Genomic DNA, 25027 nt, shown 5'->3' on the forward strand with positions numbered 1-25027 from the left:
CAAATTAAAAAAAATTTGGGGGTGCCAACCATTGTACCATGGCGTTTTCCATTTGAACCAAAACATTGATGTACCGTCGACGATAGTTTTTTTCTTAAACGTTTTCCAACGGAAAAAGTATTGATGTTTTTTGCCGACGAATTGATTCTTTGTTCGTCTTTTAATAAGAATCTACACATATGTTTACACTGATTTTAACACGCACTACAAATTTGACAGTTTTGAAAACTTCAAACGAAATTATTATTTAAGGAAAAAGATAATGGCAGAGAATTCTTTGTTTTTATTAATAAATAATATACCTACAAAATCTTACCGACAGTGAAAAAAAAGATATTTTTCTTGTTTTTTGAAAATATTATTGTCTTATTTCTTGGAAAATTGAATTTGGGTTTGGTCGTTTGGATTTAAAATTTTGTCCGCATACAACGCCATTTTGATTGTTTGGTTGCCATATAAAAACTAAAATTTTTTGGTAGATGGTCTGCCCGACAAAAATTTTTTGAGAATAAATGTGTGAGAGAAATTTTCGTTCTTTCGGGGCCCCCTGAGAACGGAGGCACTGGGCACGGGCCCCGTGTGCCCTTATGGTAAAGACGGCATTGCATTTTCGATTTTCTAATGTAAACATCTCAAAAACATGATGTGGTAAGTTTTTTTTTAATTTGGGATTCAAACCTTGAGAAAAGTACAGTTTAGTTTCTGTAACAAAAAAAAAAGTTTAATTTTGTTGATCAGTTTAATTAAACATGATCCCAATAATAGGTACCTACGGACAAAATATTTAAAAAATTTACTTCGCAAAATTTCTCATAAAAATAAGAAATAAGCGTTTTTCTGCCCTTTTTTATATTGTCCAAGGCAATTCAATTACATTTCAATATTTAAATTTTTTTTCGTATTCAATAGCTTATATAAATACGATTCTTTTCTATATTTTTCAATTACAATATGTTGGCTTAAATCATTCGTTTTCTAATTTACAAATAAAGGTTGGGTTCTCAATCAAAATTAATAAATGCATTCAAGGGAAATTCCAAGGGATATGTTCATATTTCTTTTCTTAAAGGTGAGTTCAGATGTTTATCTTCGCAGTAATTGGTAAAGTGTGTTCAAACATTTATCTTAAAAGTAGTTCAGTAATTCATCGTGACAATACTTTGTTTTCTTAAAAATATGTTTTACTTTACAAGAATGGAGACGCAATTTTTTTTCTTCCGCTCTCACATCTCAAAACTAAATGCAAAAATCCGATTTTTCCAGTTTGAACTTCCCATCATTAGTGTCCTAAATCCCGAATTTTCCCCTTAGCAAGAGTTATTCCGATCATTCGTGTGATCATGTGATGATTTTTAAAGTTGCTCGTTTAACAACTTCAGTACGTTTGTTCAATGCCTTACGTCCTTTGAAGATTATTGTGGTGGTGAAACTCTAAGATCCAATAAACCAAATTTAATGAATTCGGTAACCTATTATGTAGTTCTTTATTATTTGCGACACCTGTTTGGTTCAGATTTTTATTTATGTATGACATATATGTTTTTTTTAAATAACATACCTACATACTTACATTAAGAGCCAATTTTTCAATCTTCTAATAAACAGTCAGTTAACTGTTCGACGAATAAAGTTATTAGGCTCATAAACAGTCAGATAAAAACATTGAATTTTTCAATCAAGAATAATTTATTCTACAGAATAACAAAAAAAAATTGTCAAATTCAAAAATATTTAAAATTAAACGTCATTTTTATTCATGATTGTTTTTGTTTTCTTGTGTTCCACTGTATTTTTTAAAAATTCTTTCAAAACAGCTTTGACAACTGACACAATATTTTTGTTGAGATTATTCCTTAGAATAATTTTTATTCGTCTCCGAAAGAAGCAGATAGTTTTATTCTTAGGAATAAGCTATATCTGCTTGTTGAAAAATTGAATTTTTCCCTATCCTTAGGAATAAGTACTAACTGACTGTTTAACTGACTATTGAAAAATTGGCCCTAAATAATATTATTAGAAAACAATTTTTTTAATATACCTAATTGACAATTTATTTTTTTCGTTGGCATTTAACAGATGGGAAAAGTCCACAGGAAAAACCGCAGCATCAGCATCAACAACAACGACGGCGAATGTCGATGACGACAACGACGACTACACCTAGTATAAGTGCACCGTCAGCGTCATCATCACCCCTATCATCGACAACAATAACGACATGCAATTCAACGATAAAAACGACGACTACACAAGCAACGAGTCCAAAACCACCAGCTGTGGGAGCGGCAACTACACCCTCAACCCGGGATCAATATTACGGAGAAGTAACTTCGCCGAGAAATCGTATGAAATTTGAAGCTGCTGTGGGTAAAACTCATAGTAATCGATGCCATAGCGAGCAGCGAAATAGTAACGATGCTAGTGGACGTTCAGCAGCTCTGGAGCGGGCTTATGTTCACGATGTTTATGAGAATTGCGATGAACCGTCTGGCCCGATTCGTCCGAAAGTAGCGCAATTTTTAGGAGCTTTGGATCCCGGATCTGTAGTTTGTGATGTTGGCTGTGGGAGTGGACGATACTTGACGCAATGCAATCCATCGATTTGTACAATAGGTATTGATCGATGTCATCGACTGAGTAAAGTAGCCCGAGAAAAGGGCGGTGAGGTGAGTTCTTTATTTTTATAGAAGTAGTAATAATAGTCCTGTTCCATTGGAGGTGGTAGTCTACTTATAGTAGATGTTTTGGTTAATCTAGTTCTATCATCTACTCATTCTTCTTCCCGAGTAGATACGATGTGTATTAAATTCGTTGAAAGTGCGTTCCATTGAAAATTGCTTGTAAACTACTATTAGAACTTTGCCACCTCCCAAAGGAACAGGGCTAAGTTTGTGTCACGACGCCTCATGAAACGAGAGTAAATTTGCATGAATGGAAGGGACCTAGAAATGACAGCGGCTAAGCAGAAATGCACTTTTTTCATAAAAATTATACCTACTCTCGGAGTCCCTGTCAATACCTCACAAAGAGGCCTGAAAAAAATGTTTTAGGTAATGGAGGCTGGGATACGAACCCAGACCTTTGACGTCATATGGCATCGCACCAATCATTGCGCCACGAAATACTACTGTTGATTACTATACATTTGTAAATACGAAAACCTTTCGACTGCATTAAACTTATGATTTGTTTTACTATTTTTATGAATGATTTTACGTCCAAGATGAAATTTGCGTTCTTCGCTAGGTAGTCTTTTTAGGTATATTGAAAAATCGTAATTGAAATTATGATACCTATTCTAACTTGGAAAATCAGTACCTTAGGCAGATCAAGCAAAATATTGGCTGCTATACGAAATTCCCTCCAAAATTTAGCCGAACTTTAATTGAATTTTAGCCAAGTTGTGCTTGAGCCACCCACTTAAAAAAAATCGCATTTTCGTTTCCAAGAAGTGTTAATTTTTTATCTGTTACAATAATTTAAGTTATCATCAGTTAAGTTATAAATAAAAAAAAGAGAGTTATAAATAAAGTAAATCGGCTTTACAGACGATTTACGGACGATGATTTTACGTGATAACGTCGTCAGAAAACAGGTTGTGTGCTTTTGTTTAAAATGAGTCAGTTGAAGCGTTTACTTATTTCAAACAATCATAATTTATAAGAAAAAGCTAAAAAAAATACCTTTTTTATTTTCTCATGATATGTATTAATTTTTTTATTTTAAAAGCTTAAAAAAAAATTATGCGATTTAAAACCCAAGTATTTCTTCTTAAAAATAAAACCATTTTTAAATTTTTACAATGTGCAAAAAGTTTAAAAATAATTTATGGAAAACAATCATTTTCATCAAAAAAAGCAAAAAAAAACATGAATTAGCTGAAAAAACATTAATTCCATTTTTTTCCCTAACAACCTATACAAAATTTTATACCATCTGAAAGCTTATTGTCTTAGCTCAAAACATATATATCGATCATGAGACATCTATGAGACATCTACAAAAAGAGCTAGAATTTTTTGAACTCGATCAAATTTCATTAAAAAAAGCAAAAAAAAACATTTACTTTTTATGTCCTCACGCTATTTTATCAATTTTTTTCAATGACAACCTATAAAAAAAAATACCATGTGAAAGCTTATTGTTTCACCTTCTATATGACACTTCAATCATATTCCTGAGATGCTTACAAGAGGAGTAAGAGTTTTTTAAAGTCAACCATGTCGAAATTCCAGACTGAGATTAAGGTACTTCCCACACTGGTGGCTGTTCATGATCAACAGATCTCCACTGGTGTTTTGAAGTTTTTCGCAAGTTTTTTGATTTAACATTGTGTAGCTTGTAGTTAGTTTACTGTTATGTGTGATATACCAAATGAAAGTTAATTGTATCAAGATGCTCATAAAAGTCTAATCAAATTTCTATCCACTCTAGATCAAAATTTATAACCTGTTGAATATTTTACAGTTATCTCAAAATTGTGTTTACAAAAATGATTGAAATTTTGTACACATATAGTCCTGGTTATGATCTATCATTGCTTTGTAGACTTTATTTCTCTAACTGTTGAAGAAAAAAGATAAAAATCAAAAACGATGAAAATCGGTTAAAAATGTGAAAAAAACTGTTTTTTAAAAAATTGTTTCTTCCGTTATTCAGTCAAAAATCAATCAATCACTTCAATTTTTTGCACATGTATGCGTATAGCCAAGCCATACATGCTCTTTAAGTTTGAACGCTCCAAAAAAAAGCAAAAAATCAAAAACTACCCAAAAATACCCCTAAAAAACAAGGTGTTTTTCAAAAATTCATATTTCGAAACGCAGAGTTTTGGAAAAAAATCCGTATCAGACGCCTAATTTTTTCCCTCATATTTCACCTGGCATCTTTAGAATCGCAGTTATTCTTAAATTAGTCTCATCTATCTATAGCAAAAAAAAAATCAATTCTCTACAGCTTCGCGTTTAGATTTTAGCCTAAATTTCATCTTTCCGTTTTACCCCTGTTTACCCTATTAAATGATGGAATTTTTAAAAATTCTTCATTTGGATTAAGCTTTAAGTTATTATCTTTCAAATAAGCTATCGAAGATTTTTGTATCTCTAATAGTTTATTTTTAATTTCGAATTGAAACTTTTTGCCGCACTGCGAAAGTGCGAGAGTGTAACGTTAGAAAATGGCGTCACTTTTTTGTGGTGGCTGCCATGGTTCATCGATTTATAAGACTTTTTTAAAATCTTAGTTGCGGATTCACAATTCGAACATTTTTAATCTCAAAAAGGTATTTTTTGTTGCTGAAATAGAAATTCGGCATTCTCAATATCGGAATCTCATTAGAAGACATTTCTTGTTCTAGAATATAAAGAAACCTCAAAATATACCTACTATGTAACGTAACAGTCCACGTTAAAAAAAAGTGCAAATAAGACGTAAAAAAAAAAGAAGAAATAAGAAAAAAAAAACAACATTATGTTAATAAACACATAGTGTAGAGTTGCTCGTATCCGGCCCCTTAATAATTTTTTTATCATAAAATGAAGCACAGAAACGTCAAATATTAACGTTTTCGATTAATTCTTCAAGTAAAAAGTACCTTATTTATTTTCGGTGCAATAAAAAAAAGTAAATAATTGTTCCCAAAACTAATTTATTTAGGTTTTTGTACAAAAAAGTCCAATTTTCCTAAATCCGGGCTCCGGCCACAGACTTTATTATGTCAAGCTTAAATATAATTTGAATTTTTTTTATTTAAATTTTTGTTTTTTAATTTATTAACAATTGTGAACATTAATAAGTAATAGCATTAAATGATTCAAAAATGTATTTATAAAAGGGGGCCGAATATAGGAAACCCTTGAATTTCAAAGCTTTTTTTGTGTTCTATCTCCGGCCCCCTTAAAATTAACATGTACACCTTTTTCCTATTTAACCCTTTCGGACCCAACGTTACTCTCATGTAACATTTTTTTAAAAATTCGTAAAAAATATTAAATTAAACAATTTTTTAGGTTTCAATGGCTTAATTGAAAGATAATAATGCCTAGTTACTGGATTATTACAAAAAGTTAGTCAAATATCATACCTTTAATTTTTTTTAATCGAAAAAGGGACTAAAATTCACTTTTTTTTTTTGCCAAAAAAAATTTTTTTTTTATATGGTCAAAATTTTGAAAAAAAAATATTGTAACGATGAATTACTGAACTACTTTTAAGATGAAAGTCTGAACACACTACCTACTACTGCAAAGGTAGAAATGTGAACGGACCTTTAATAATCAAGAAACTACCTACCCTCTGAACACATCCCAAAATATCCAACTAGACTGGAAGTATGAAGCGCCCCCTCTTGGAAAGGAAGTTTCGAGAAGCAAAGACGAGAACCTTCGAAGACATTCTCGAATCTCGAAATTCCGGTATAAAAGGGCAGCGTAGACACCGACCGGACACAGTTTAATCTTGAAAGTGAAAGAGTACAGTACAAAGTGAAATAAAGTGTTGCGAATTGTTAGTAGTAAATAAAGTGATTTAAAAGTGTGTTTGTTTGAGCGAATAATAAAAGTAAATTGAGTTGAAATAAAGTGTGTTCTTATTTGAACGGAAATATAAGTAAAAATTAAATAAGTTTTATTGTGAACCCGGAATAAAACATTACGTTGGTGTCAGAAAAGTGGAATAAAACTTATTTATTTGTGCGAGTGTGTTTTAACAATAAACAAAGTGTAAAACATTTTGAAATAAGTAAAAGTGCTCGCGTTTTGAAAAGTTAAAATGGGTAAAACACTAAATCAGTTAAGTTTGACTGAGCTGAAGGCGGAATTAACTAAGCGAGATCTTCCTACTGCTGGATCGAAAAATGATCTCATTATTCGTCTACAGGATTATTTAACCCAGAAAAACGAAGATTTGGATACATTTCAATTCGAAGTTGAAATGATAGAAGAACGAGTAAGTACTAGTTCCGATATGTCATCCATGATGGCTGTTCTCCTTGCAAAATTTGAAGAACAGAAAGATCAAATTGAGACACAACGCAAGGAAAAGAGAGAACAATTAGAAAAACAACAGAGTAGTGTTCTCGAAAAAATTGAGAAACAACGTACCGAGCAAAAGAGTGAACAACAGAATCTTCTCGAAAAAATGGAGAAACATCTAGAAGAACATCGCGATGAGCAAAAGAATCTTCTAGAAGAACAGAAAAATCTTTTAGAGGGAAAGCTTGGTGATTTCGAGAAGAAGTTCACTGCTCTTGACGAGCGTGTTGAAGAAAACAAAGAAAAGCTGTTGGCAATGGACACAAAGTTCGAAGAGAAATTCCAAGACATTACTAAAGAGTTGGACAAGGTTCGAAAAATTAAGGCCCGAGAAAGTTCTGGTGAGTATTCAAAGAAGAAGGAAATGCATCCACCAACCTTTGATGGACAAAGTTCTTGGTCGATCTACAAGAAACAGTTTGAGGCAGCTGCCACAACAAATGGCTGGGATGACGAAGACAAATGTATAGCGCTGACTCTTGCTCTTAGAGGTCCTGCTGCTGAGTTGTTACAAAATTTACCACCAGAAAAGAATGGTAACTTTAACGCTCTTGTCCAGGTCATTGAAAAACGCTTTGGAGATGGCCATATGCAGGAAGTCTTCCGCGTCCAACTCAATACAAGAGTCCAGAAAAGAGGAGAAACTCTGCAACAACTCCAAGCAGATATTAAAAGGTTAGCTCATCTGGCATATCCGACAGCAGGAGACGACATTATCAATCAGTTTGCGACAGAAGCCTTTGTACGTGCTGTATCTGATATAAATCTTCAGCGAGCAATTCGAACAGCTGGAAAACGTTCCCTTCCTGAAGCATTAGCGTTTGCACTCACTATGGAAGCAGCAGAACAGGCTTCTCAAGGCGTTCATCGGGTAAGAGAAGTTACAGTGGAAGAATGCTCTTGTCAAAAACTCGCATTCCAAAGAAACCAGCGAGACGGAGCTGCTCGATGCTGGAACTGTAACAAGACAGGACATCTCCAGCGGCAGTGCAGATTGCCACCAAGAAGAAATGCTTGCCAGCACTGTGGAAACAGGAATATTGCCCAACAACAGGTAAGCGATACAACCAACACTCATCCTCAACTTGATTCCCATTCGGGAAACGAGTAAGAACCAACTTCGAGGGGCAGAAGCTGGTTTCTGGTATCGATGGCCCCAGAACCACAATTCAAGTCTCACAGACTAAACGCGACAACAAAAGTCTGACCGTAGAGGCAACCATAAACAATAACCAACACGTGGCTACAATTGACACCGGTGCCACTGCCTCTATTGTACGAAGAGACTTGGTAAAGATGACGTGGCTACATAACATCAACAGCTATCGTCTGAAGACCGCCACAGGAGAAGCAGCAAGAGTGTACGGAGAAGTTCGTCTTGAGATCCGTATAGCAGAACTAAAGTTTTTACATGTGTTTTTGGTGGCAGATATATGTGACGAGTGCATCATTGGAATCGACTTTATGAAGGAGCATGGAATCATTTTGGATATCGGTAATCAAGTCCTGAAATACAGAAATGTAGAGATTCCAATGGTCTATGGCAGCGAAAACTCAACAACAATTAGAACTGTCATCAAAGAAGACATGTGCCTGCCTCCTTCTTCAGAAGTTTTTGTGTGGACGAAGTTAAAGGGGAACTGTGGAAACCATCGATACCTCATGGTCGAACCAGAAGTTGAGCAGAGTTCCGAAAACATCATCATCGGGAAGACTCTTGTGGCACCAAAGAACAACATGGTACCTGTACGGATACTTAACATCAAACCGTACCCAATCAAGCTTAAGAAAGGAGAAGTTGTTGGGCAATGTGAATCTGTGGCCGCAATAACTAAGATCAACGAGATGGACACACAGATGACTATGAACTCGGAGAAACTAAAGACTCAAATTCTCAAATCAGACAACTTGAGTCAACATCAGCTTAATGTTGCTGGAAGGCTTCTTCATGAATATGCTGATATCTTCTCTTCACCCAGCGGGCAATACGGCCGAACACAACTGGTGCAGCATCGAATCGATACAGGAGACGCTAGGCCGATTCGTCAACCAGCAAGACGTCTCCCCTTGGCCAAACAAGGTGAAGTTGAAGAAATGATATCGACAATGAAGAAAGACGGGCTGATCGAAAATTCCAAAAGCCCTTGGGCATCACCGGTAGTTCTCGTCAAAAAGAAGGATGGAAGCACTCGATTTTGTGTCGACTACCGCAGGCTGAATGATGTGACGAAGAAAGACAGCTACCCACTGCCAAGAATCAGCGATACTCTAGATGCAATGGAAGGAGCACAATGGTTTTCGACTTTGGATTTGAAGAGTGGCTACTGGCAGGTAGAAATCCATCCAGAAGATCGGGAAAAGACGGCTTTCTCCACAGGAAATGGTCTGTGGCAGTTCAATGTCATACCGTTTGGGCTATGTAATGCCCCAGCTACTTTTGAGCGTTTAATGGAGTGCGTTTTAAATGGATTAACCTGGAAATCTTGCCTAGTCTATTTGGATGATGTCATCGTTTACGGGAAAACATTTGATGACCATTGTGAAAACCTAAAGGCTGTATTCCAGAGGCTACGAGAAGCGCATCTTAAGTTAAATCCAAAGAAATGTGCACTTTTCAAGACCGAGGTCAAATATTTGGGGCATATCATCTCATCCCAAGGAGTAATGACTGATCCAGAAAAAGTTGACACTGTGAAGAATTGGCCAACCCCTCAGGACAAGCATCAACTTCGGAGTTTCCTCGGTCTGGCAACGTACTATCGACGATTCGTAAAGGATTTTGCGAGAATCGCCAAAAGCTTGCACCAGCTTACGGAGAAGGGTAAACCCTTTAAATGGTCAGGTAAGTGTGAGAAAAGCTTTCAGGAACTGAAGCTGCGGTTATGTGAAGCTCCTGTGTTGGCCTATCCGACTCCAGGCAAACAATTCATCATTGACGCAGATGCAAGTAATGTTGGAGTTGGTGCTGTTTTATCGCAAGTTCATGACGGAGAAGAAAAGGTCGTTGCCTATTTCAGCAAGGTACTCTCGAAACAAGAAAGAAACTATTGCGTGACCAGGAGGGAACTTCTTGCTCTGGTATTGGCAACAAAGCACTTCCATAAGTACATCTATGGACAGAAGTTCCTTCTTCGTACAGATCATGGTGCACTTAATTGGCTTTTGAACTTCAAAAATCCAGAGGGTCAAGTAGCAAGATGGATCGAGATACTTCAGACGTATCAATGTCAAATTCAACATCGAAGAGGAAAGCTGCATTCAAATGCAGACGCATTATCTCGGCGCCCGTGCAAGCAAGACTGCAAGCATTGCACACGGCTAGAGGAAAAGGAAGTTGTCGCTATTAGAAGAACGAGAGCTGATCCCATTTGCGGCTGGAGTAATGAAGAACTCAGGATGGCCCAACAGGAAGATTCGGACATCGAACCCATCCTTGCATGGAACGAACATGAAGAGAAACCAGAATGGGCCGAAATCTCCAACCGAAGCCCCAATCTCAAAGCATATTGGGCGCAATGGGACTCACTTCATGTGCAAGAAGAGTTACTCAGGCGTAAGTGGGAATCCGCAGATGGTAAATCTTATGTAATGCAACTAATCATACCTCAGTCAAAGGTTAATGATGTTCTCCGAGAGATGCACGAGGGAACTTCTGGAGGCCATTTAGGCATCAACAAGACGCTGGAAAAGGTACGCCAGCAATTCTACTGGTTACGTATGAGAGAAGACGTTGAAAAGTGGTGCCGAAAATGTGATACTTGTGCCGCTAGCAAAGGACCAGCTAGAAAAATGCAAAGCAAGATGCATCAGTACAATGTGGGCACACCTTTTGAGAGGATTGCAATAGACGTGGCAGGTCCTTTTCCCGAAACCAACAAAGGAAACCGGTATATCCTCGTAGTGATGGATTACTTCAGCAAGTGGCCTGAGGCATTTGCCATCCCAAACCAGGAAACCAAAACAGTTGTGGATAAGATTGTCTTTCATTGGGTGAGCAGGTTCGGAGTACCCATGGAACTTCATTCCGACCAAGGAAGGAACTTCGAATCTAAGATTTTTCAAGAGGTTTGCTCACTCCTTGGCATCAAGAAGACGCGAACAACACCGCTTCATCCACATTCTGATGGGATGGTTGAGCGATTTAACAGGACACTTAAAGAACACCTGTCAAAAGTAGTCAACGATAATCAACGAGACTGGGATCGACATATTCCATTATTCTTGATGGCTTATAGAAGTGCAACACATAGTTCCACTGGACATACACCATCGGAAGTCCTTTTTGGTTCTACAATACGGCTGCCAAGTGAGATAAAATTCGGATGTGTTCCAAATGAGCCACAGGAAATAGATGAGTATGTTGATAACCTGAAAGAAACACTGGCTGACATTCACCAACGGACAAGGACAAATATAAAAGCGTCTAGTGACAGGATGAAAACAAGATATGACGCGCGAGCGACAGCAACAGGGTTTCAAGAAGGAGAACTTGTGTGGTTTTACAATCCCCACCGACAAAAGGGACTATCACCTTTCCGAACATGGTTTCTTATATTCAAGACGGCCTCCATTTCAGAATTAGTATGACTTTGCAGTCTCTGGTTGTGCGATACAGCGTATTTTTTAACAACTTCTGTAACCATTTTTATTTGTAAGTCACGATGTAGATCGATATTTCTTATGTACCAAGGTGCATAAACTATTCCACGAAGGACTTTGTTTTGGAGTATTTGAATTGTTTCGGTATAATTTTATTCCATAGGTCCAAACAGGCTTTAGTACTTGATTATACAGCATTATTTTGTTTTGGATTGATTAATCAGAGTTGTTACCAAGTAATCAGTACATTTTTCTATATTTCAAGTTTAGTTCTTCTCTTTTCTTTTTGATGTGCTCTTTCCACTTTTGCTTTGCATCCAAAATCATTCCAAGGTATTTGGCCGTATTGACGTAAGGTACAGCTTGATTATTAATAAATATTGGAATATGGTTTATCTTTTTATTTGTAAAGTTTATATGTGAAGATTTTGTTTCATTGAGTTTGATACGCCATTTTTCGGTCCAAGCTCTCACTGTGTCGACGGCATTTTGTAGTTTTACTGCTGTCTTAGAGACACATTTGTCGGGTACCAAAATTGCGGTATCATCTGCAAAAGTAGCCATTATGGTGTGATTACCAACTGGAATATCCTTTGTGAATAGTAAATACAGGGTAGGACCTAGGACACTTCCTTGTGGTACACCGGCTTCTATTTTCTTCAATTCCGAGTATTCTTGATCGTACCTTACTCTAAATTTCAAAGTACTGCCTGGGAAGATCCCTTTGCAGTTTGTACTCGAGTCCCTCATGCCAAACCTTGTCAAAAGCTTGAGCAACATCTATAAAAACAGCTGAACATACTTGTTTTTCTTCTAATGAATTACATCCGTTATTCTATGAACTTGGTCTATCGTGGAACGTTTATTTCTAAAGCCAAGCTGATGGTTTTAGATTAACCTTCTTTCTTCTATGATTTTGCTAAGTCTCTTCAAAAGCAGTTTTTCAAAAACTTTTGCCATAATTGGTATAAGCGATATTGGTCTGTAAGACGTCACTTCTGTAGGTGGTTTACCTTGCTTTGGTATGACAATTACTTCAGCAATTTTCCAATGGTGTGGGACATACCGGTGCTTAAGGCATGCATTCATTATATATTGGAGTTTTATGAAGTCTTTCAATGGCATTTCTTTCACAACCTGAGAAGTAATTAGATCGTAACCTGGTGATGTTTTATTTGAAAGTTGATGTAAACACATACTTTTTATTTCGTTAAGTCTTACAATTGGTATTTCACTTTTATCTATCTAAACAACAAACTGTAAGCTATTTTCAGCCGCGTTTGATGAGTATGGCTCAAAAACATTCGCAAGATGTTCAGCGAAAAGGTTAGCTTTTTCTTTTGGGTTACCGATCTATTTCCCATCTTGAGATTTCATAGCGAAAAATTAGTTGAAGCATCAGTCGTTAAATTCTTTAGGAATGTACTGAGTGAATCATTTTTGAATTTGTAAATTTGTTTTTTAAGATTGTTGCTTATACGGTTAAACGTTGTTTTATCATCTGGAAATCTAGTATTTTGCCATTTTCTTCGAGCTCTTCTTTTCTCTATTATCAACTCTCTTATCTCTAAAGGATATTTTATTTCATTTTGTCTTCTATTAGAAAATGTTGGAGTACTTTCTTCAGCGGCCTGTTGCACATCAGCAATAAATTGTTCCACTTCATGGTCAATTTGCTCGATTGTATCCATGGGAGATCTTAAATTTATAAAACTTAAAAGCCTTTCTCTAAAATCACTTTTACTTTTTTCTTTTACTTCCGATTCACTTAGTGATAGAACCACTGGAGTACGATCTGATGACAGGTCATAATTACCTTCGACACTAATGTGATTTCGTTTGATTCCTTTAGCTACGAAAAAGTCAATAAGGTCTGGTATTTTGTTAGTATCGGAAGGCCAGTAAGTTGGCGATCTGGAGGAATAGAATTCGCAATTGTATTTACGCCTACGGCGTGCTTGGTAAAGTCTTTTGCCTCTTATTGATATAAGTCTTGAACCCCAATGGGTGTGAGTCTTTTGTCCATACAAATAAATAATAAGCTCATATAGATCTTTTATCTGATGTAATGTCTCATTGTGTTACACACGTCCCATACAAAAGTGTTCTAAAAACCGAAAAATGCATTGCGTCATGGGTGAAAACTGGTGATGGAAAATGAAATAGCCCAATTGAACTTCCAACACAGTTATGTAATGTCTTTGAAACAATTTAGTAGAGCATCTATTCAAAATGTAGGTATGCTTTTCTCAATTTTATTACATACATCTTTGAACATAAAATGCATCACTGAACTTTACCGGTACGAGATATAGACTTGTGTCATACAAAAAAAAAAATAGTACACTCACCGAGACCTTTTATTTGATATATGTCTCAATCAACGCTGTACGCAGGATTTTGGTCAGGGGAGGGGGGCAAACTCATTAGAGAACTTATTAAGCAGAATTTTTGTACCTATATATCGATACCTTCCCGTAAGAATGTATTAAGCGACATTTAACATTTAACATGTAAATTACTTAGCCCCGACTGCGTTGTTTTTTTTTGTCCAGTTAAGTCCGGTGGTAATATAAAACACCACTATTATAACACTGGTTTACAAGGGTTTTGTTGTCGAAACAAAAATATACTTTTCTGAAGGTTTTTGGTGTGCTAAACTCGATTCCGAAGTCAGAAAAAACTAATCAGCTCCCGTTTTTGAGATATTACCGTTTAAAAATGCAAAAACACGTTTTTTTTTAGTACTTCGGACCTTATTCTTTTATATAAGGAAAATTGTTTGATCATATTTAGTAACGGTTTGTATAAGAACGGTGTTCCATCTTTCAATACCTTTTGAATATCTTTTGTATTGCCCGAGATATCAAAAAATGTAGCAAGTGGGCTTGGCTTCATATACCACAAAGGAGATTATGACGTTATAAAATTTATATGGTAGATATAAAATGTCAAACAACTGAGGATATCGCGGGCAGTAAAAAAGATATCGGAAAGATTTAAACAGGAGGAAAATAATTCTTACAAAAACCGTTACTAGGTTAGGGTTATATGGGCTGACAGTTGATTTTTTTACCGTCACACTTAGATCAATGTAGATCCCTTGTGATACCCTGAAGTATTGTAACTTCACGAAAAAGTGTTAACCTATGAATGCTATGGTTTGGAGGACCTTCAAGTTTTGTACCCAGGGGCGTACACTCCCTTGGGGCAAGCGGGGCGGCGCCCCGGGGGCCCCGGCCGACCCCAGGGCCCCAACTGGAGACAATGCAGAGAAGGAAACTTTTAGCATAAATTGAGTTACGAAGTAGGTAAATTAAAATGTATTTGAATCACTTCGGATACAAGGGAGACAAATTATATCATTCAGTGTAATGTATAATGCATTGGTAGCCACACAATATATATTGATTTAATAAAAAGGTTACCCCAGGGGCCCCAAAAAAATAAACTGCTTTTTTAAAAGAAAAAATTTTAATTTTATCTTAGGGCCCCAACAAATATTACTTGAAAAATCTTTGCAACCACAAAGAATACATTAGGGGCCCAAAAAAAGCAAAAAAACAACTTCAGGCCACGGGCCCCAAAAGCCTTTACTTCGGGGCGTCGAAAAAAAATTAAATTAAAAACAAATTGTTTTTTAAATTAAATTACATTTGTTGATGGATTACTAAACACTACTTTAGGAGCCCCAAAAAATATGACTTTGGGGCTCCAAAAATATTATATGAAGGGTCCCAAAAAATAATTTTTCAGGAACCCCGTTAGTTGAGAGCCTATCAAATATTAATTTAGGGGCCCCAAGATCTATTACTAAGGAGCCCAAAAATATTCATCAAATTTTCTGATGGCATGACAAATATTATTTGAGGATCCTCAAAAGCTACTACTTCAGTGGTTCAAAACAATCAAATGGAAACTTAAATATCAATTCAGGGGCCCCAACATAAATACATCAGAGCCCAAAATAGAAACATTAAGTTATAGGTGGCATTTCGAATATTACTACAGAACCTATTAATTCTTAGCTCCAAAAAATTATATTATATTTTAGGGGCCTCTAAGCACTCACTTTTGAGGCCCCAAAAATAGTTTTTCAGGGACCCCAAGATAAAAAAAATTATATCTGGTGATGGAAAATCAAATTCCTAACCTGTAGTATGTATTTAATACTTCAGAACAGAGGCCCCAAGAACTATCAATTCTAAGCTAAAAAAAAAATTTTTTTAGGGGTTTCTAAATATTCAATTTTGGGGGCCCCTAGTACATGGATTTGATACTTTTATGATAGAAATTTAAAGTAAGTATACCAAAGTGCATTACGAACATAATAAAACATTAAAATAAACCTAAAAATAAATAAGCCATACAAAAAAAAAATGTATGACGTATACCTACATACTTTTTTTTTGTATCTAAGTGGCCCCCAAATATCAAAGGGGCCCCAAAATTTAGTCTTGCCCCGGGGCCCCGGCAACTCAACGTACGCCACTGTTTGTACCCTTTCAGAACCTTTCAGAATACAAACACTTAAATAATATGGAAAAATTACCTAAAAAAAGTCGGATTTCTTAAGAAAAAAAATTTTATCTCGGTTATTTATTCCCAACAATGTTGTACCATTTTGAAAAGAGAATTGAACACACCAACTTTTAAGGCAACTTGCCGAAACATCATAGTGCATTTTTTTTACACTACGGCTCATTGAATTAGAGTCATGTAAAAATTTTTAGTACTAAGTTGGGTAAAAAAGTAATATTTTCTTTAAAACTGATGCAGCTGAGTTAAAATTTTTGAATGCATTTGATAGCAGGGTTATTCAAGGTTCCGTAACAAAAGAAAAAAATGAGAAAAATTAAGATTTGTAGTCACGGCACATGAAAAACCGTCACAGGGTGACCATTTTTTCGACTTTTTTTCAAATGCCCATAACTCCCAAAATATATGGCTGCGATTTTTTTTAATATTTTTCTGATAGCTGTCACCACACCTACCCTATCTACCGTTTTCGTTTCGAAGTTAACTTTTGGGACACCCTGTATTTTCTTGGGTCCCTGAAAAGAAATATGACAGAATATAGATTGCCATTCCTATAAATTTGTTTTAAGTTTTTTGACGTCCCAAAACATTTTTTTTAAGACCCAAATAATTGTGTGGTTAGCCAACAATAATAATAATTTACATACTAAAATTTGTTTTTGTATGAGCTTAAACCTTAATAAATGCATTTTATGTTAATAGATGGTTATTTGTAAAATTAAGTTCTTAATTTTTGACAATATCCGTTACGGTGTCAGAACCTTCTCGCCCTACCCTTCTATTATACCACGTGTACTTGAATTTTTTGATCAAAATCCTAGGAGCCGTTTTTGAGAAAATTATACTTATCCAAAAAATTAAAAACTTTTGTCTATCGTTGAATTATTTGTTGTTGTCTACCGTGCAATAGTTTACTGACCTAAATACTTACATAGTTCAACCAACATACATACATATTGTAGGTAGTTCAAGTTCAAGGAATAATAAATACAAATGCGACCACTACGCAAAATAGTATATCTTCAGGGTATATTCTCTGGTTTTTGGGTAAAATATTGTAACGATGAATTACCGAACTACTTTTAAGATAAAAGTCTGAACACACTACCTGCTACAGTAAAGGTAGAAATGTGAACGGACCTTTAGTAATTAAGAAACTACCCTCTGAACGCATCCAAAGAAATTCCCTCGACTGCTGAATATCCCAAAATATCCCACTGGACTGGAAGTATGAAGCGCCCCCTCTTGGAAAGGAAGCTTCGAGAAGCAAAGACGAGAACCTTCGAAGACATTCTCGAATTCCGAATTTCAGGTATAAAAGGGCAGCGTGGACACCGACCGGATACAGTTTAATCTTGAATGTGAAAGAATACAGTACAAAGTGAAATAAAGTGTTGGAAATTGTTAGTAGTAAATAAAGTGATTGAAAAGTGTGTTTGTTTGAGCGAATAATAAAAGTAAATTGATTTGAAATAAAGTGTGTTCTTATTTGAACGGAAAGATAAGTGGAAGTTAAAATAAACGAAATAAGTTTTATTGTGAACCCGGAATAAAACATTACATTGGTGTCAGAAAAGTGGAATAAAACTTATTTATTTGTGCGAATCAGATAATTTCGCGAATAAAATAAAAAGTGCGCGTGTGTTTTAACAATAAACAAAGTGTAAAACATTTTGAAATAAGTAAAAGTGCTCGCGTTTTGAAAAGTTAAAATGGGTAAGACATTGAATCAGTTAAGTTTGACTGAGCTGAAGGCGGAATTAACTAAACGAGGTCTTCCTACTGCTGGATCGAAAAATGACCTCATTATTCGCCTGCAGGATTATTTAACCCAGAAAAACGAAGATTTGGATACATTTCAATTCGAAGTTGAAATGGTAGAAGAACGAGTAAGTACTAGTTCCGATATGTCATCCATGATGGCTGTTCTCCTTGCAAAATTTGAAGAACAGAAAGATCAAATGGAACAGCAACGTAAAGAACAAAAGGATGAACAGAAAAATCTTCTTGAACAAATTGAGACACAACGCAATGAACAAAGAGAACAAATGGAACAACAACGAACAGAGCAAAAGAGTGAACAACAGAATCTTCTCGAAAAAAATTGAGAAACAACGTACCGAGCAAAAGAGTGAACAACAGAATCTTCTCGAAAAAATGGAGAAACATCTAGAAGAACATCGCGATGAGCAAAAGAATCTTCTAGAAGAACAGAAAAATCTTTTAGAGGGAAAGCTTGGTGATTTCGAGAAGAAGTTCACTGCTCTTGACGAGCGTGTTGAAGAAAACAAAGAAAAGCTGTTGGCAATGCACACAAAGTTCGAAGAGAAATTCCAAGACATTACTAAAGAGTTGGACAAGGTTCGAAAAATTAAGGCCCGAGAAAGTTCTGGTGAGTATTCAAAGAAGAAGGAAATGCATCCACCAACCTTTGATGGACAAAGTTCTTGGTCGATCTACAAGAAACAGTTTGAGGCAGCTGCCACAACAAATGGCTGGGATGACGAAGACAAATGTATAGCGCTGACTCTTGCTCTTAGAGGTCCTGCTGCTGAGTTGTTACAAACTTTACCACCAGAAAAGAATGGTAACTTTAACGCTCTTGTCCAGGTCATTGAAAAACGCTTTGGAGATGGCCATATGCAGGAAGTCTTCCGCGTCCAACTCAATACAAGAGTCCAGAAAAGAGGAGAAACTCTGCAACAACTCCAAGCAGATATTGAAAGGTTAGCTCATCTGGCATATCCGACAGCAGGAGACGACATTATCAATCAGTTTGCGACAGAAGCCTTTGTACGTGCTGTATCTGATATAAATCTTCAGCGAGCAATTCGAACAGCTGGAAAACGTTCCCTTCCTGAAGCATTAGCGTTTGCACTCACTATGGAAGCAGCAGAACAGGCTTCTCAAGGCGTTCATCGGGTAAGAGAAGTTACAGTGGAGGAATGCTCTTGTCAAAAACTCGCATTCCAAAGAAACCAGCGAGACGGAGCTGCTCGATGCTGGAACTGTAACAAGACAGGACATCTCCAGCGGCAGTGCAGATTGCCACCAAGAAGAAGTGCTTGCCAGCACTGTGGAAACAGGAATATTGCCCAACAACAGGTAAGCGATACAACCAACACTCATCCTCAACTTGATTCCCATTCGGGAAACGAGTAAGAACCAACTTCGAGGGGCAGAAGCTGGTTTCTGGTATCGATGGCCCCAGAACCACAATTCAAGTCTCACAAACTAAACGAGACAACAAAAGTCTGACAGTAGAGGCAACCATAAACAATAACCAACACGTGGCTACAATTGACACCGGTGCCACCGCCTCTATTGTACGAAGAGACTTGGTAAAGATGACGTGGCTACATAACATCAACAGCTATCGTCTGAAGACCGCCACAGGAGAAGCAGCAAGAGTGTACGGAGAAGTTCGTCTTGAGATCCGTATAGCAGAACTAAAGTTTTTACATGTGTTTTTGGTGGCAGATATATGTGACGAGTGCATCATTGGAATCGACTTTATGAAGGAGCATGGAATCATTTTGGATATCGGTAATCAAGTCCTGAAATACAGAAATGTAGAGATTCCAATGGTCTATGGCAGCGAAAACTCAACAACAATTAGAACTGTCATCAAAGAAGACATGTGCCTGCCTCCTTCTTCAGAAGTTTTTGTGTGGACGAAGTTAAAGGGGAACTGTGGAAACCATCGATACCTCATGGTCGAACCAGAAGTTGAGCAAAGTTCCGAAAACATCATCATCGGGAAGACTCTTGTGGCACCAAAGAACAACATGGTACCTGTACGGATACTTAACATCAAACCGTACCCAATCAAGCTTAAGAAAGGAGAAGTTGTTGGGCAATGTGAATCTGTGTCCGCAATAACTAAGATCAACGAGATGGACACACAGATGACTATGAACTCTGAGAAACTAAAGACTCAAATTCTCAAATCAGACAACTTGAGTCAACATCAGCTTAATGTTGCTGGAAGGCTTCTTCATGAATATGCTGATATCTTCTCTTCACCCAGCGGGCAATACGGCCGAACACAACTGGTGCAGCATCGAATCGATACAGGAGACGCTAGGCCGATTCGTCAACCAGCAAGACGTCTCCCCTTGGCCAAACAAAGTGAAGTTGAAGAAATGATATCGACAATGAAGAAAGACGGGCTGATCGAAAATTCCAAAAGCCCTTGGGCATCACCGGTAGTTCTCGTCAAAAAGAAGGATGGAAGCACTCGATTTTGTGTCGACTACCGCAGGCTGAATGATGTGACGAAGAAAGACAGCTACCCACTGCCAAGAATCAGCGATACTCTAGATGCAATGGAAGGAGCACAATGGTTTTCGACTTTGGATTTGAAGAGTGGCTACTGGCAGGTAGAAATCCATCCAGAAGATCGAGAAAAGACGGCTTTCTCCACAGGAAATGGTCTGTGGCAGTTCAATGTCATGCCGTTTGGGCTATGTAATGCCCCAGCTACTTTTGAGCGCTTAATGGAGTGCGTTTTAAATGGATTAACCTGGAAATCTTGCCTAGTCTATTTGGATGATGTCATCGTTTACGGGAAAACATTTGATGACCATTGTGAAAACCTAAAGGCTGTATTCCAGAGGCTACGAGAAGCACATCTTAAGTTAAATCCAAAGAAATGTGCACTTTTCAAGACCGAGGTTAAATATTTGGGGCATATCATCTCATCCCAAGGAGTAATGACTGATCCAGAAAAAGTTGACACTGTGAAGAATTGGCCAACCCCGCAGGACAAGCATCAACTTCGGAGTTTCCTCGGTCTGGCAACGTACTATCGACGGTTCGTGAAGGATTTTGCGAGAATCGCCAAAAGCTTGCACCAGCTTACGGAGAAGGGTAAACCCTTTAAATGGTCAGGTGAGTGTGAGAAAAGCTTTCAGGAACTGAAGCTACGGTTATGTGAAGCTCCTGTGTTGGCCTATCCGACTCCAGGCAAACAATTCATCATTGACGCAGATGCAAGTAATGTTGGAGTTGGTGCTGTTTTATCGCAAGTTCATGACGGAGAAGAAAAGGTCGTTGCCTATTTCAGCAAGGTACTCTCGAAACAAGAAAGAAACTATTGCGTGACCAGAAGGGAACTTCTAGCTCTGGTATTGGCAACAAAGCACTTCCATAAGTACATCTATGGACAGAAGTTCCTTCTTCGCACAGATCATGGTGCACTAAATTGGCTTTTGAACTTCAAAAATCCAGAGGGTCAAGTAGCAAGATGGATCGAGATACTCCAGACGTATCAATGTCAGATTCAACATCGAAGAGGAAAGCTACATTCAAATGCAGACGCATTATCTCGGCGCCCGTGCAAGCAAGACTGCAAGCATTGCACACGGCTAGAGGAAAAGGAAGTTGTCGCTGTAAGAAGAACGAGAGCTGATCCCATTTGCGGCTGGAGTAATGAAGAACTCAGGATGGCCCAACAGGAAGATTCGGACATCGAACCCATCCTTGCATGGAAGGAACATGAAGAGAAACCAGAATGGGCCGACATCTCCGACCGAAGCCCCAATCTCAAAGCATATTGGGCACAATGGGACTCACTTCATGTGCAAGAAGGGTTACTCAGGCGTAAGTGGGAATCCGCAGATGGTAAATCTTATGTAATGCAACTAATCGTACCTCAGTCAAAGGTTAATGATGTTCTCCGAGAGATGCACGAGGGAACTTCTGGAGGCCATTTAGGCATCAACAAGACGCTGGAAAAGGTACGCCAGCAATTCTACTGGTTACGTATGAGAGAAGACGTTGAAAAGTGGTGCCGAAAATGTGATACTTGTGCAGCTAGCAAAGGACCAGCTAGAAAAATGCAAAGCAAGATGCATCAGTACAATGTGGGCACACCTTTTGAGAGGATTGCAATAGACGTGGCAGGTCCTTTTCCCGAAACCAACAAAGGAAACCGGTATATCCTCGTAGTGATGGATTACTTCAGCAAGTGGCCTGAGGCATTTGCCATCCCAAACCAGGAAACCAAAACAGTTGTGGATAAGATTGTCTTTCATTGGGTGAGCAGGTTCGGAGTACCCATGGAACTTCATTCCGACCAAGGAAGGAACTTCGAATCTAAGATTTTTCAAGAGGTTTGCTCACTCCTTGGCATCAAGAAGACGCGAACAACACCGCTTCATCCACAATCTGATGGGATGGTTGAGCGATTTAACAGGACACTTAAAGAACACCTGTCAAAAGTAGTCAACGATAATCAACGAGACTGGGATCGACATATTCCATTATTCTTGATGGCTTATAGAAGTGCAACACATAGTTCCACTGGACATACACCATCGGAAGTCCTTTTTGGTTCTACAATACGGCTGCCAAGTGAGATAAAATTCGGATGTGTTCCAAATGAGCCACAGGAAATAGATGAGTATGTTGATAACCTGAAAGAAACACTGGCTGACATTCACCAACGGACAAGGACAAATATAAAAGCGTCTAGTGACAGGATGAAAACAAGATATGACGCGCGAGCGACAGCAACAGGGTTTCAAGAAGGAGAACTTGTGTGGTTTTACAATCCCCACCGACAAAAGGGACTATCACCAAAGCTACAACAAAACTGGGAAGGCCCTTACACAGTAATAACCAGAATCAACGACGTGGTTTACCGTATACAGAGAGGGGTAAGAGGCAAATTAAAGGTAGTTCATTGTGACCGTTTACATCGTTATAATGGTGAAAGTAGCAATGGAGTTGTTCGGGACGAACAATCCTAAGAGGGGGGCAATGTAACGATGAATTACCGAACTACTTTTAAGATAAAAGTCTGAACACACTACCTGCTACAGTAAAGGTAGAAATGTGAACGGACCTTTAGTAATTAAGAAACTACCCTCTGAACGCATCCAAAGAAATTCCCTCGACTGCTGAATATCCCAAAATATCCCACTGGACTGGAAGTATGAAGCGCCCCCTCTTGGAAAGGAAGCTTCGAGAAGCAAAGACGAGAACCTTCGAAGACATTCTCGAATTCCGAATTTCAGGTATAAAAGGGCAGCGTGGACACCGACCGGATACAGTTTAATCTTGAATGTGAAAGAATACAGTACAAAGTGAAATAAAGTGTTGGAAATTGTTAGTAGTAAATAAAGTGATTGAAAAGTGTGTTTGTTTGAGCGAATAATAAAAGTAAATTGATTTGAAATAAAGTGTGTTCTTATTTGAACGGAAAGATAAGTGGAAGTTAAAATAAACGAAATAAGTTTTATTGTGAACCCGGAATAAAACATTACAATATTGCTTTTTGTGTCAACAATATAATAGAATGTAGGCAGAATATATTAAAAACAAAGAAAAATGGAATAAAATCTTTTTTTGGCAGAATACGTCATTCCCACAGAAGCTCATATATTTCTTTATTTGGAACATTATCCTCATTTATACAGGGTGATTCAAGAGTAATGTGCCAAAAAGCTGGAGCGTATAGGTCGAGACATAAGAAAAAAATCGTATGGGAGGGGGGTCTATTCCCCTTCGTTTAGCGGTGGGGGGGGGGTTCTATTTAGAAAAAAAATATTAAAAATCAACGGGTAAACCTACAATAACGTGCTATACCTTTTTGTAAAGCCAAAAATCTAGTCTTTCACAAAAATTTTAAATAAAGCCATTTTATGCACAGTTTTTAATTTTCAAAATTAAAATTTTGAAAAAAAAATTGTATGTAATTAAGTACCTACTGATTTTGATTGCTCTTATACTCTTGATTTTAAAAAAGCAAATTTCGAGTTGCTTTCTGAAAACATATCTAGTTCAGGGATAGAAAATATACTTACATTATCTAATATTGATGAAGCAGTTACAAATTTTTATAACATCCTTAACAGCTGCCTTGTAAATTCCATTTCCATGAAAAAATCAAATAATAATCATATAATTAAACGGCGAGCATGGTTTTTGTGGTACAAATTACCGGGCCCCCAAAAACCGAAGGGGCATAAATTATACACGGAACGAAAGAGAATGACGCGTAGATGTGCAGAATCACATTTTTTTTTACTTTTAATTAACCGAAATAACGAAATTAAACAAATTAAAATTCGATACAAAATAAAAAAAAAAAAAAAAAACAAAACAAAAACAACTGGAATTCTATTGGAAAATTTCCAATCGACTGGAATGAAATGTCATTCATGACTGAATGAATGAATGAAAGCATTCAGCGAAAATCAAAAAACATTAAGGTGGGTTCACATTGGTGCGTTGTTTTAAGATCGCACGTAAACTATGGTTAACTTTCATTGTTTTAGTTATCTAAGTTTAGAAAGTAAGATGTTTGTTTTATTACCATGAATTTTTTTGTTAAAATCGAATTCTATTAAAATCAAGTCTATTACTAAGGTCCAATCTTTTGTAAACACTTTTGATACCTTTTCTCCTTTTCTCTCTTGAAAGAACATAAGAATTTGTCAGCAATTACATGAAGCCTCAAGAGGCGCGACTCTTTTTAAACATAATGAGTGCAAAAGAGAAAAAAGATGAATGAAAAAATTATCCGACCGGAGAGTCGTGGGTCGTGAGTCCGAGACTCTTTTTTGACGTTTCTTTTTCCACTTTTTCTTTTTTCAACATTCCCTCACATTTCATTTTGCTTCTTGGTGCAATACAACAACACCAAATTTTAATTCAAAAAATAAATGTCAAATTTGAGTCCTTGACTCAAGAGGCATCGTGTAATAGTACGCGCCTCACAGAATGATTACACCCCCGACAAACAATTTTGGTTCTATAAAGCTTTACAGATGCAACTGTTGCTTCCTTAAAGCATTATAGAAGCAAAATTGTTAGTAGGGCAGCCACACAAAAAAATATAAAAGTTCTGA

General features: G+C 37.1%; 1 protein-coding gene across 2 annotated transcripts in view; it reads left to right on the forward strand.

Moving 5' to 3' along the window:
* The window catches only part of LOC129915682 (uncharacterized), a 55239-nt gene that overhangs the window by 12752 nt on the left and 17460 nt on the right, over window positions 1-25027 (forward strand). For both annotated transcript variants that reach the window (XM_055995339.1, XM_055995338.1), the window contains one exon: window positions 2077-2666. In XM_055995339.1, coding sequence (XP_055851314.1) covers window positions 2133-2666 — 534 coding nt within the window. In that variant the 5' untranslated portion in view covers window positions 2077-2132. The remainder of the gene's footprint in view (window positions 1-2076; window positions 2667-25027) is intronic.

This window comes from Episyrphus balteatus, chromosome 3, assembly GCF_945859705.1.
Source record: "Episyrphus balteatus chromosome 3, idEpiBalt1.1, whole genome shotgun sequence".
NCBI classification, from domain to species: domain Eukaryota; kingdom Metazoa; phylum Arthropoda; class Insecta; order Diptera; family Syrphidae; genus Episyrphus; species Episyrphus balteatus.